General features: G+C 39.6%; 1 protein-coding gene across 6 annotated transcripts in view; it reads left to right on the top strand.

Annotated features, from left to right (window-relative positions):
- Positions 1–481: 481 nt before the first annotated feature.
- Positions 482–15,151, top strand: part of ppfia4 (PTPRF interacting protein alpha 4) — a 699,006-nt gene continuing 684,336 nt past the window's right edge. For all 6 annotated transcript variants that reach the window (XM_043716872.1, XM_043716871.1, XM_043716866.1 and 3 more), the window contains exon 1: positions 482–963. In XM_043716872.1, coding sequence (XP_043572807.1) covers positions 724–963 — 240 coding nt within the window. In that variant the 5' untranslated portion in view covers positions 482–723. The remainder of the gene's footprint in view (positions 964–15,151) is intronic.

Below are 15,151 nucleotides of genomic sequence, written 5' to 3'. Positions count from 1 at the left end.
AGTACAATGGGATTTTGATCAGTTGGGCCAATAGGCTGAGTGGCAGCAGATGGCGTTTAGTTTAGATAAATGTGAGGTGCTGCATTTTTGATGGATATATGAATAGGAAGGGTTGAGAAGGATATGGGCCAAGGGCTGGCAAATTGGGCTACATTAATTTAGTCGATCTGGACGAGTTTCTGTTCCAGACGAGAGGGTCTGTTTCTGTTCCAGACATCTCTCTGAATCGATGAAAAGGAGAAGAATACGGTGAGGAGGGGGCGGGGGCTATGACGAGGGGCGGAGCGAGGTGATGGAAGAGGCGGGGCTATGCGGAGGGGGCGGGGAGAGGCGAAGGAGTGGATGAGACAAAGATGTGGAGGGGCGGGGTGGGAACAAGGAGAAGTAGGGGGCGGGGCGAGGTGGTGGAAGGGCAGAGTTATTATCGAGTCTGCGCAGATTATCGTGGTGACGCAAAGTTGGCTTTTGGGGGCGTGAATGAGGGACGGTGCGCAAGCGCGGATAGGCGAGCCCGAGCGCATGCGCAGTGGCTGCCGGCTGAGTCGTGGAGCAGCGCGAGCGAGGCTCACGGTGCTTGTGGTGATCGGCGAAGCTGAATTGAGGAACCGGTTTAATTGATGTCGAGAGAGCTACGGGGATTATCGATACTGCGTTTTTTTTTCTGAAGCAGCCGGGTTTTTTAATTGTGTGTGTGTGGAGGAGGAGCGGGGTCGCTGAGGGAGGATGATGTGCGAGGTGATGCCCACCATCAGCGAGGACACCCTCACCCAGAGGGGCTCCCAGAACGGCGCCGAGGACGCCAATTTCGAGCAACTGATGGTGAACATGCTGGACGAGCGGGACAAGCTGATGGAGACCCTGCGGGAGACGCAGGAAACTTTGTCCCTCACTCAGGAGAAGATGCAAGAGGTAGCCCACGAGAGAGATCTGCTGCAGCGCCAGTTGAATTCAGCTTTACCTCAGGTAACGGTCCGGGGCGGGCGGCTTTCTGCTGCTGCTGCCGCCGCCGATGGCAGTTCATTTATTTTTACTTTTTTTTTGGAAAAAAATATAAATCACCAGCCGCAGCAAAAATCTTGCAAGGGGGAAAAATTGCAGCGTTCTGGGATGACAACTAGGTGCAGGGACCGCAAGGGAATTATTTTGTTATTTGTGCATTGCCTCATTATATAACGCTGAAATGATGCTATGTTGCAGCACATAGTGTGTGAGCAATATGGGACCATCAGTGATCCATATGAGTATTTAGCAACAATGTTCAGTATGTTATATGGGTGATTGCACATCTTTTCGCGAGTCTATTTTGGTAAATGGGAATCTGTTTGTAGGTGATTTGTGTCAGCTTTCTTAGACTTTGTCGGTCTTTTTTTTTAGATCAGCGTAGGAATCTCTAAAGGTAGTCCATTGTGTTTTGCACCTGTCTTCAGGTAAATGAGTGGACCAAGGGGACTTGACCTAACGGATTTTAAACTATTAAATACCTGTCAGTGGCATGTCTTCACGCTACCACCAGGGGGCTGGAAGTAGAACAAGATTTGTTTGTGAATGCTACAAATCATTGTTTCCTTTTAAATTTATGTTCGAATTTCACTTTGTCAGATTCAGCAATTTAAAGAATCTTTATTGTTTTCACTCAGGGTTTAAATTAATTATTTGTGTATCTATGTAATAGAAAATAAGTTAAGGTCCATTCTATTGATCATATTGCAGTGTTGTTTGTCTGTGTATATACAGATGTATGTACTCAATACAATAATTCCTATGCATTTTCAGATGCGAAGTGAGCCTAATATCAGTAGACTGTAAAATAGCTTGCTTAATTTTTATTTTCAATAAAACTGACTTTTTTTCGAGCAAGAATTATTTTGTAAAGGATTGCCTTCTTGAAAGCAAAACCTATTAAGATATCATTTTGACATGGAGCACTATGTTCCCAATGAGTTCTTTGTGGTAGCTCATATTATATGGAGAATCAACACCAACTGAGGAGTGATCCTGTAATACAATAAAACCAATTGCATCAAATTAGAGCAATAAAGATATAATATGGAAAATGATGAACATTTGTGACTGTTGTCAAGGTTAGAACATGTTTCAGGTTACATAAACTGTGTACTGCACCAATTTGTCCACTCATGGTCTTGGATGAAAGAAAGCTCTCTCTTTCTTTTACATCATTTCATTGTTGTGTATGAAACTGTCATATCTTGTGCTTGTATTGGATTCAACTGAGGCAGAACACAGCATGGAAAATGTTCTGTGACTGTCCTCCAAAGTGTACAAGAGAGAATACACAACATGAATTTCCTAAAGGATGACACCCTTAACTGATACTTAAATATAAAGAAAAGACAGCAGTTCATCTGAAACTCAATCATCTGTGGTATGCTGTCTTATTAGCAGCAAAACTTTGGAATTATAGACCTTAACAGTCACCTGCATACTCAGTGGAACTCAATCAATCAAGCAGCCCAGTTGATGAACATGGATATCTTTTCCTCGAAGGAAGAAGATCTGGATATAAATTTGTGACAAGCTTAAATTGACTCAGTGCAAATGAGAACCTAAGGTACTTGTGTTCATAAACAGACATTGAAAATAATTGAGGAGATTAATGGAAACTCTGGAGCTTTCATGGATGGGAAAATAGCGACCTTTTATACCACTCTTTCAATTCATCATCTTGAACATTTTATGTTCAATTTAATGCTCTTCATTAAGCCAAGTTCTTTGTGTTCCTAACACACGTTTCTACTGTCGCATCTTGTTTCTAACACTTCTTATTCACATATACATATATCCAGTTGAATGAGTGGTTAACAATTTATTTAGTCCTGATTTCTAGCCCACATGCTCATGCATATCTTCACCTTGACAGCTATTTATTTTATGATGTGTTTTGGTTTGGCTCCAATTTCTGTCTGCCTTTCTATTACCATACTGCTTCTCACCACTGCTGACCACCTCCTTCTCCAAAAACAAAATTCGGTTGTGATTCATGTTGCATTGTTCCTCATACTTTCACATATGTATCAGGATTAAAATATGACTATCATATAGGTAGTCATTTGGTATTACAAAACCTTTTAGTATTGCTAAAAATAACGCTTCTGTCAAAGCTTTTCATATTGCATTTATCAGGGCTATTTGTAAAAACACCAATGTGAAGGAAGACAACATTTAGGCTGTATGAGAGGTGACTGCTTGGCAAGTGAACTGCAGAAATTTGTCATGGAGAATATACCAGTTAATGATAACTGACAGATGATTGCCAAAATTTGTTGACATTTTAAACAGGGTAGGCTGACTGTCAATAAAGCATTGTCGCCTACTTTGCATTGATTGATCAGAAACTGTATATTAATGTATGTATCTTCTAATGCTTGCAAATGAATTACAATGAGTCTGACTAACAATCCTAAATTGGTTTCAGGTTGATTCTTTGCACACTCAGAATTATTTAGCAAATGTTGTCCAATCAAAGAATTGCATCTGATGTTAGACATTGTGCTTTGAGTTTTGCAAACATTGGCTGATTAGATATGGTCAGTATCTCAGCTGTTCCTAACCTTCTAAGTGACGTGCTGTGTCAAATGATCTACCAGTCTTTGGAACATACAGCTTACATACCTAGCATCATATAAGCACTGATGTACATATGCCTCAACTAATTTGTATGAAAGACAGAATGTCTTTTTTTGACTTGGCAGCAGGATCCTGCTAGTGGGAAACACCACTTGTTGGGGACTGTGGTAGCATTCTCACACTGCTAGCTTCACCGCATCCATTCTTTTGAGACAGCATACGCTATGGTACTCTGGGATAGATTGCCACTCTCCAGCGTCAGTCTTAGGACTGTTTGAGTTTAGTAGAGAATTCCATGGCTGATGTTCCAGGGTAAATGATTCCTTAACCTTTTCCAGAACCATGCAGGAATTATTGATGGCAATGAAATGTACACAGAATCATATATCAGCAAGGAAACGGACCCGTCAGTCCAACTCATCAATGCCGACCAGATATCCGAAATAAGTCTAGTCCCATTTGCCAGCACTTGGCCTATATCATGTACCCATCTTATTCATGTACCCATCCAGATACCAGCCTCCACCACTTCCTCTGGCAGCTCATCCAATATACACACACCACTCTCTGCATGAAAAAGTTGCGCCTAAGATCCCTTTGAAATCCTTCCCCTCTCACCTTAAACCTATGTCCTCTAGTTTTCCCAACCCAGGGAAAGACCTTGTCTATTTACCCTATCAATGCCCCTCATGATATTATAAACCTTTGTAAGGTTACTTCTCAGCCTCTGATGCTCCTCACCCTCTTCCTATAGCTCAACCCAGGCAACACCCTCCTAAATCTTTTCTGAACCCTTTCAAGTTTCACAATTTCCTTCCTATAGAAGAGAGACCAGAATTGCGCGCACAATTCCAATACTGGTAAATGAATGCCCTGTACAACTGGAATAAGATCTCCCAATTCCTATACTCAGTGCAAGCATATCAAACATCTTCACTATCCTATTTACGTGTGACTCCACTTTCAAGGAACTATGAACCTGCTCCCCAAGGTCTGTTTGTTTGGCAACACTCCCCAGTATCTTATTAAGTGTAACTTGGAAATTCTCCCCAATCTGTCACATCCAACAGAAACAGCATCACTCTACTGAAGACCATCTTTGCACCTTAACAATTTACCGACCCAGAAAATAGCATAGTCTTATTGCTCTAAAAACACTGCTTCACCCTAGATTAGTACCTATGCTTTTATAGTTTTAAAGTTTAATCAAGCGATCAATCTCAATATATAATCAAAAAACCCCACTCTACTCACTACTGTAGATTTAGAAAAGAAAACTAGTAATGTTGCACTATAAAAAGCTAACATCACCTTTTGTTTAAACTTTTTGATGTACCTTACCCTTCCAGGATAATGAGAGGTACGCTACATATTTGTTAGAACCAAAAGAGATGGCCTTAGGCCTGTTTAGTGTGTTTATGTGATTACACAGCAAGAAATTTATTGTATCAAACAGCATATTTCTTTTTGGCTGTTCACAAGGGTGGAAACTAATATCAAAGTAACAAAGCCAGCTGAGCAGTGTGATTTTTAGGAGGTAATCACAAAAACCTTGGCAATTGGTGGGGTAAAAGGAGTGCTGATGTAGATTACAGTAAACTTGGCTGAGAAGTTCAGACGTGCCAGTATGGAAAATGGCGAAGGTAAAATGTTTTCAGAACTTTTCAATTAGTATACTGTTGGGCAGGGAAAAGAAATGTGAAGAGAGAGACTTTATTATTTAGCACTAAAGTATTACAGATACACAATCCTTTATCTGAAATCCTGAGATCTGAAAAGCTGCAAAATCCGAAGTCTTTTTCATGATGTTTTTTTCTTCATAGGAGTTGTTTAGCGTATAAACACTTAACCCAACTCCACACCCACTTGACCCATGCAGGTGTCAATTCTGTCTCAGGGCTTGTAGTACTCTCAGGTGCGTCAGTTGTTTGGTAAGATTTTTAAAATTTCACCGTGAAACTGTCACTTATTCCGAAATCTGAAAATTTCCAAATTCCGAAAACTAGCTGGCCCCAAGTGTTTCTAATAAAGGATTGTGTACCTGCACGTGCATTTTATGATAAAAATGTATGGATGTTATTTTTGTAATTTGGATTTTTAAAATAGAGGCAGATGGATTTTGGGTTCAGTTTTGTGAAGATGAACTTTTTTTAGGATGTCAAAGTGTCAGAACGTTGGAGGGAGATATTTAACCAGATCTAATCCAGTCCCTAAATAGATGCTTTGAGATTTTCACTGCATGTAATCTTCTAAGTTCAGAAAAGACCTCTTCTTACTCCAAATCTCAATGATTTTTCTCCTGAACATTGTTCCAATCCTAAATGTTCGTAATTTAAATATGCATCTACTAATGTCGAAATTGTCTCTGCGAAGAATGGTCATGCTTTTTTTTTGTAAAACAGACCAATTAAAACATTTTGAAGTAGTTCAGAATAGTTTAGAATAGTTTTGGAATTGTGGCCTAGAGTTCGTGTGGTGATCTGCTGGCCTCATGTATGGTGCTTGTCGTGAAACAAAACATCTGGGAAAATGTGCAGCTTGAGTTGCCAGCTATTTAATTTTCAGTGACAAATAGTATTCATAGAAACATCAGTAAAATGGTCACCCTTGTTAATGTTGATGTTAGTGAGTTGCCATATCATCGTTTAACTGTGATTAAATCAAAGCCTGCATTGTCACTCATGTTTTGCGTTTTAAATGTTTTACAGTAAGTCATTCAATTCCTGTAGTAAGGCATTTTTAAAAAGGTTCTTGAGAGTTTTAGGCTTTGCTAGCAAGGCTGGCATTTGTTTCTCATCATTTGATTGCTCTTGAATTGATTTGAGATGGCAAAGAGAGCTGGGGTAGTTCAAAATCAACACATTGCTGTCGGTCTGGAGAACAATATAGGCCAGATCAGATAAAGGCAGTAGGTTTACTGCCCTGAAGGATGTTAGTGAACCAGATGTTTTTTTGACAACCAATGGTGGTTACATAGTTGCTATTAATGAATCTCTTCCAAACCTGTCATTACTGCATTTATGAGAATGATGGGGAAGAAAATTAAAATTTGGGGCGACAAGGTGGCACAATGGCTAGCACTGCTGCCTCACAGCGCCAGAGACCTGGGTTCAATTCTCGCCTCGGGCAACTGTCTGTGTGGAGTTTGCACATTCTCCCCGTGTCTGCGTGGGTTTCCTCCCACAGTCCAAAGATGTGCAGGTCAGGTGAATTGGCCATGGTAAATTGCCCGTAGTGTTAGGTGAAGGGGTAGATGTAGGAGAATGGGTCTGGGTGGGTTGCTCTTCATAGGGTCGGTGTGGACTTGTTGGGCCAAAGTGCCTGTTTCCACACTGTAAGTAATCTAAAAAGAAATCTGCAATAAGTTTTGCTGTTAAAAATCATATTTTTATTATACAACTATTCATGAAGTATAACCTTTTGGAAGTATGTCAGTGCACATTTTGATAAGTTTCTCTCCTAAAATTACTTGAGCCCATGGTGTTGGTGGTAACATATTGGCATGGTTAGAGAATTGGCTCATGAGCAGGAAACGGATCAGGGTTCATTTTCGGGTTGGTAACCTGTGACCAGTGGGGTTCCATAAGTATCAGTGCTGAGACTGCAACTGTTTACAATATATATTAATAGTTTTGAAGGACGAAAGCGAATGTGCTTTAGCCAAATTTGTAGATAGCACAACAATAAGTGGAAAGGGGATACAGTTTACAGAGATATTGATAGGTTAAATAAGTGGGAAAGACTTTGGCAAATGAAGTATAATGTGGGAAAATGTGAAGTTGTTCATTTTGGAAGGGAGAACAATAGAACAGAATTTTATTTAAATGGAAAAAAACTGCAGAAAGCTGCAACATAAAGACACTTGTGATAAAACAGCTTGCACACAAGTGCAGCAGGTAACCAGGAAAGCAAATGGAATGTTAGCCCTTATTTAAGGGAGGGTGAGAGTATAAAAGTAGTGACCTCTTACTGCAACTATACAAGGTGCTGGTGAGACCAGATCAATAGTACTGTGAGCAGTTTTGGTCCCCATATTTTAAGGAAAGGTATCATTATATTGGAGACATAGTCATAGAGATGTACAGCATGGAAACAGACCCTTTGGTCCAACCTGTCCATGCCGACAACCCAACACAATCTAGTCCCACCTGCCAACACCTGGCCCATATCCCTCCAAACCCTTCCTATTCATATACCCATCCAAATGCCTCTTAAATGCTGCAATTGTACCAGCCTCCACCACGTCCTCTGGCAGCTCATTCCATCCATGTATCACCCTCTGCATGAAACGGTTGCCCCTTAAGTCTCTTTTATATCTTTCCCCTCTCAACCTGAACCCATGCCCTCTAGTTCTGGACTCCACAAATCCAGGGAAAAGACTTTGTCTATTTATCCTATCCATGCCCCTCATAATTTTGTACACCTCTATAACTTCACCCCTCAGTCTGCGACGCTCCAGGGAAAACAACCACAGCCTCTTCAGCCTCTCCCTATAGTCAAATCCTCCAACCCTGGCAACATCCTTGTAATTCTTTTCTGAACCCCTTTCAAGTTCCACAACATCATTCCGATAGGAAGGAGACCAGAATTGTACACAATATTCCAACAGTGGCCTAACCAATGTCCTGTACAGCTGCAACATGACCTCCCAACTCTTGTATTCAATACTCTGACCAGTAAAGGAAAGCATACCAAACTCCTCCTTCACTATCCTATCTACCTGCATTTCAGAGAAAATTCATTAGAATTGTCCCAATAATGGAGAGAATGTCTTATGAGTGAAGGTTAAACTGATTGGGATTCTACTCATTGGAGTTTACAAGAATAAAGTGTGATCTCTTTAAAATATTCTTAAGGAGCTTGACAGGGTAAATGCTGAGAGAATGTTTCCCCTCATGGGAGAGTCTAGGACCAGAGGGTATAGTTTGAGATTAATGGGATGCCAATTTAAGACTGAGATATGGAGGGTTTTCTTCTGAGTGTTGAGAGTCTTTGGAACTCCTTGCCATAGAGAGTTGGGGGGGACAGAGTCCTTGTGTATACTTAAGGCTGAGATAGCTTATTGATCAGTAGGAGAAAGAAAGGGTTTTGGGGGAAAATGCAGGAAGTTGGATGTGAGGAACGACAGATCAGCAATGATTCTATTGAATGGTGGCGCAAGCTTAAACGACAAAATGGCCTACTCCTGTTCCTATTTGTTGTGGTCATTGTAGGCTAACTCTCTGTTTCTCTTCACAGATGCTGCTGGACCTGCTGAGATTTTCAGCATTTATTGTTTATTTTCATTTGAATTTGAACTTTTTCTTTTCTTTGGGTTTGGAATTGAATTTTCCAGTTCCTGACAGTTGTTTTTGAATATTTAGATTAGAATTTGGTACTGTGACTGCAATATGCATGTTGGAATTAATTTTTATACATTTTCTCTCTCTTTTGTTAACCATTCAGTTCAGAAGGCATCATTCAGCTGAATTCAGATCAGTTTTAGAATTATGTAACTCTGACGAGATAAATTTAACTAAATGATGCAGTTTTGAACAAGGCTCGATTCCCAAAATTCTTCATAGATAGCAGGACAAGTTGAAAAGGCAGCTCAAAAAGTTATAGGAATTGTTAACTTTAGGCAGACAGAACAAAATGTCTGAAGTCATGCTAAACCTTTTCAACATTGGTTTAGCTCCAGCTAGAGTATTGTGATTAGTAAAGTAGCTCCAGCTACTTTAAAAAGGACCTCAAGGCCTTGGAGCAGGTGCAGATGAGATTTAATATAATATTTAACCAGAGAGGAAAATTGTCAGCTATGTGGAGAGAAACTGAGTTCTTCTCTTTGGAGCTTTGAAGATTATGGAGGCATTTAAGAAATTCAAAATCACGAGGGGTTTAACAGAGTAAGCAGGAAAAATTCTTTTCAGTGGCCTGGAGACTGGTTTAAGCAAGTTGTCAAAAGAATCAGAGGTGGGAGAAAGTGAGGACTGCAGATGCTGGAGATCAGAGTCGAAGAATGTGTGCTGGAAAAGCACAGCCAGTTAGGCAGCATGTGAGGAGCTGGAGAATCAACATTTTGAGCATAAGCTCTTCAGGAATTCCTGATGAAGAGCATCTGCTTGAAACGTTGATTCTCCTGCTTCTTGGATGCTGCTTGACTGGCTGTGCTTTTCCAGCACCAAACTCTTCTAAAAGAATCTGAGGAGACAGAGAAAAAAGATCTTTTACACAGCAAGTATGATTTTAACTTGTGGTAATGTAAAGAAGTCAAACAATTTTCAAATGACAATTGTATAAATACTTCAAATGTTGAAAGAATTGCATGGTACAAGAATAGGAACAAGGTAGCAATTAAATAACTCATCTAGGTGAGGTCTTACTTAGGGTCCATGCAACTGAGGTGTATTTCCTGACTTTGTTATCCTAGCTTTCCTAACGTTGAAGTTCTGAAAGCTGTTGTGATAGTCTAGATCCATAAAAGCAGTCAAACTTTTATTTCTCCACAGGTCCTTATGTCTTCATTTAGAAAATATTCTTCTATATCCGATTTGGATCCAAAGTGGGTAAACTGCATTTCCTGACATTGCTTCATTTTAACTATTTTCCTTCATAACTTCCTGATTCCATTTATTACTTTCTGTGTGTTCTAAATTAATGTCATCAGCAAATTAGTTATATGATTTACCACATACTTATACATTGAAAAGCTGTGAACTCAGTGTAGATCCTAGGAATCATTGTAATCCTGTCCATCTATTCCTTCCTTTCTACCATTTTCTTAACCATAACCAACCCATGTTATGATGTGATATTCAATTCCAAACTTTTGATTTTTTTTTAATGGCCCTCTTGGGCTTTTTGGAAGCCCATAATGACAATAGATTTAACATTTCTTTATCTATCATGTTAATCACCTAGTCAAAATAAAATTGACTAGATTAATCAGTCATGATTTTCTATTTAAGAAAGAAATCAATGCTGACTCTTAAATCAGCTTATACTTGTCTGTTGCTCTGTTTCTTCTGAGAGATTTCTGCAACTTTCTCACAAGTCATGTTTAATTGATGGTCCTTTAGGTACTTAGGATTTTCCACACTCCTTTTGAACATTGGAATAACGTTTGTAATCTTCTAATCCAAAGGCACTTCCTAACTGTGAAGGTTAGGGAAATTATGAATAATACATCAACAATTTCTTCATACATTTCTTTCTAGGATCCGAAGAATTAACTTGTCAACCCATGAATCTAAATTGAACAGTTGGAAGCATCAGTGATTTCATGGTGGTTAATAGATGAAATTTACCACAGGTGATTTGATAGTGGGAAATGCTGTTTGGTTGTGTGACAGCACTTCCGTACATAAAAATAAATGAACAGGAGGCCCAGGTTCAAGTCCCACCTGCTTATATTTTTACCTCCCTTGGTATTCATTTTCCTGTTGGAGAAAAAGCATAAAAAATTGTGTTCATTTAATAAATCTTACATATTCTCATTGCCTATTTAGCTGGTCTGGACCTGTGTTTACTACTCAGTATTTATAAAGATTTTTGCAAAAAGTTTTTAATTTATTGAGCATACCTTTATTACATTTTGCCCCTATTACTATGATAGCTGCATAAAGAGAGAACACGATACCAAAAACACAACATTTTCCACATATGTCATAGCTTTCAATTTTGCTGCTTCTTTGGTCACTCCACCACTACTCATTTGTCATATTGTTTGACATTCAGTACTTGATGAGCAGAAATTGTCTTGGAGCTGCAACACAAACTGTTTCCTTTCCACTGTTCCTTAAACTGACATAGATCGTTTAGTTTGACTTTAAGATGGCTTCATGTGCCTTGCCATTAACTTTCCAAGCCTTCTCCAGTACTTCCGGCCTTTGAGGTCTCAGATTTGTGCTTCTTTTCATTCTTTATTTCAGTTGCATCATAGTTGTCAGTCAGTTGACTAGGCCTTGAACTCAGGAATACACTCCCTGTCTTCCCTTTTCTCTCCCTTCCTTTTAGATTCTCCTTGAAGACCTACCCCATTGATCAAGTCTACGATACCTCCTAGTTTTTAGTGTTAGAATAAGAAGTGCCTTTATTAATATTGCTCTTGTCCAAGTATCTTGGGGCATTTTGAAATGAACGATATAAATGTGAGTTTTATCTATGCTTTCTTCAATTGTTTAAGGATTTTTTATTTTTATTGTAGGCTAGGGAGTTGAGTACAAGGAATCACAGTCTGAGAATGACAGGTCCGTCATATAGAATTTAATCAAAATATTTCCTCACTGAGTTGTCTACTGTGAAGGATATTTCCGTCTATTTAAGTCAGAGATAAATAGATTTTTGGACATTTGGAATCCAAGGGATAATGTTGGTAGATTTTGCTGAGATAGAAAATTAGCTGCAATTTTAGAATGGTGGGACAGGCTTTTGGGGGACTTGTATTTCTTGTATTATCTCTCCTAGTCCAGTCCACTGAATTTCCATTTTCCTTTGCATTTGTCAGCTATTTTTAGCTTGAAGCTGTGGCTCACATTATTTGTTGAGCAACATTGCTTAATTCTGTGAACCTTCTGCCCTTTTAGGGATGTGCAATGGTTTTTGGTATCATACCTTTACATATTCAGAGTGTTTTAGGTTTACTTTGATTGCAGGTTTGCCCTACTCCTAGCTATCAGCTCAGTTCATTTTGGTAAGTAAATTTCTTGTCCTTCAGATTTTTTTGTGTAAATTTAAAGCTCTCAACTGTCCGTCCATCTGCCAAACTTATTAACAAATTCAGTCATATTGCTATTTCCTGACGTAATACAAAGAATTTAACAATTTCAAAAATCGAGTGTAGTCTATTTCCAAGCATATTAATTCTGCACACACTCCTGAGTTTTATACTTGTACATCTTCTCTTTCACTTAACAAGCAAAAAATAACTTGCACTTTTTTGCAGTTTTATTTGTACAGTTTCCACTGCTGTCATTGTTTTCTGTTATGATACTCATCTCTCCCCAGTTTCTTTGTCCAGTTGAAAGATACTGTTAGCTCCCAGCCACGTAATGTGCAGTTATATCTTCAAAAACAAACCATATAGTCAAAGACTCATCTCACCTCATTACACTCTCTCACCCTCTTCCGTTGGGCAGAAGATATAAAAGTTGGAATACATGTTCAATCAGATTCAAGAACAGCTTTTTCTCCGCCGTTACCAGACTTTGGAACTGACCTCTCTAATGTTAATTTTAACTCTGCTTCTTTCTGCACCTTCACTGTGCCTGTAACACTGCATTCTGTTTTGCACTGTCTGCCTGTACAGTATGCAAAATAAGACTCTTCGCCATCTTGTTACATGTCATAACAATAACTCAAACTCAAATGATCTGGAGATGCCGGTGTTGGACTGGGGTAGACAAAGATAAAAATCACACAACACCAGGTTATATTCGAATAGGTTTATTTGGAAGCACTAGCTTTCGAAATGCTGCTTCACCACCTGATGAAGAAGCAGTGCTTTGAAAGCTAGTACTTCCAAATAAGCCTGTTGGACTATAACCTGTTGTTATGATTTTTTAACTTTGTCAAACTCAAATAATAGCTAATACCTCATAATCTTTGAGCTGAATATGGACTTCTATTTAATTTGTTGTGCAAAGTGAAAGCTGTCCCCACCGAACTAATACATTGCTTTTTCTCCCCCTCACTTCTGACTTGCACTTGGATTGTCTGTGACAAACAACAGAATTTTTAGTTATGTTGAGTCAGAACTAAAATAATAAATGTAGATCACAAAGAACGGAAAGTGGACCGGGAGAGATGTTTGAATATGTTGAGCATCAAACATGGTGGAAGCAGTATGTCATTTCTCTGCATAAAAACCGACCCTTCGGTCCAACTTGTCCATGCCGATCAGATATTGTAAATGAATCTAATCTACCTCCTGTTTGCCAGCATTTGGCCCATTTCTCTCTCAACCTATCCTGTTCATGTACTAATCCAGATAGCTTTTAAATGTTGTAATCGGATCACCCTCCACCACTACCTCTGGCAGCTTATTCTTTACATGCACCTTTGCATGAAAAGGTTGCCCCTTAGGTCCCTTTTAAAATCTTCCCCTTTACCCTAAACCTATCTTGGACTCCTCTATCTTGGGGGAAAATTCTTGTCTATTTACCCTATTCATGCCCCTCATGATTTTATAAACCTCAGGTCATCTCTCAGCCCCAGACACTCCATGGAAAATAGACCCAACCTGTTCAGCCTCTCCCTATAGTTCAAACCCTCCAACTGGAGCAACATTCTTATAAATCTTTTCTAAATCATTTCAAGTTTCACAACTTTTTCTTTCATATAGCAGGGAAATGAGAATTGAATGCAGTATTCCGAAAGTGACCTAACCAATGACCTGTACAGCCACAACATGACCTTCCGACTCCTATACTCAACGCATTGACCAATAAAGGCAAGCGTAACAAACACCTTCACTCGCTTCTCTACTTTTGACTCCACTTTCAAGGAACTAAGAACCTGTATCCCATGGTCTGTTTGTTAGGCAACACTTCGCATGACCCTACCATTAAGTGTATGTGGCCTGAGCAAGGATCGCCGGACCCAATGCATTAACTCTGATTTCTCTTCACACATGCTGCCAAACCTGCTGAGCTTTTCCAGAAATTGTTTTGTTTATGACTTGCAGCATTCACAGTTCTTTCAATTTTTATGTCCTGCTTTGATTTGTCTTAGCAAAATGCAACACTTCACATTTATCTGAATTAAACTCCATCTGCTACCCCTTGGCCCATCTGTTCATGGTCCCATTGTATTCTCAGGTAACACTTCTGACTGTTCATTACAGCACCAATTTTGCTGTCTTCTGCAAATTTATGAATGATACCTCCTATTTTCACATTCAGATCATTTATATGAATGATAAAAAGCGCTGGACCCAGCACTGATCCTTGTGGCACACCACTGCTCACAGGCCTCCAGTCCAAAAAGCAACCTTCACCACCACTCTGTCTCCTACCTTTTAAGCCATTTTATATCCAAATGGCTGGCTCTCCCAGGATTCCTGATGATCAACATTGCTAACGAGTCTACCATGTGGAGTCTTGTAGAACGCTTTGCTGAAGTCGAGATAGACTACATCCACCGCTCTGCCTTCATCAACCATCTTTGTCACTTCTTCAAAAACTCAAATCAAATTAGTGAGATACAATTTCCCACTCTACAAGGCATGCTGATTATCCCTTACCAGTCCTTGCCTATCCAAATGCATGCACTAATCCCAATGTGGTGATCATCCCTTTCTCATTATCCAGTTCAACTCTGATAACCTCAGTGGATGTTTTTCCAGGAATATCCTCCCTAGGTACAACCTTAACCGAAAATGTCCTCATCCTCCAGGAGGAGGAGGACGAGGAAGAGGAGGACGAGGAAGAGGAGGACGAGGAAGAGGAGGACCTATCACATTTCCAACTCCCCTCCTCCAAGTCCCTCCTCCTTACCTTTTATCTTCTCCTGCTGAACACTCTCTGCTCATTCCTGAAGAAGGGCCTGTGCCCAAACTTCGAATCTCCTGTTCCCTGGATGCTGCCTG

The sequence above is a fragment of the Chiloscyllium plagiosum genome, chromosome 26, assembly GCF_004010195.1.
Source record: "Chiloscyllium plagiosum isolate BGI_BamShark_2017 chromosome 26, ASM401019v2, whole genome shotgun sequence".
Classification (NCBI taxonomy): Eukaryota; Metazoa; Chordata; class Chondrichthyes; order Orectolobiformes; family Hemiscylliidae; genus Chiloscyllium; species Chiloscyllium plagiosum.
The sequence above is the reverse complement of the archived record's forward strand: the minus strand, read 5'-3'. Positions and strand labels throughout refer to the sequence as shown.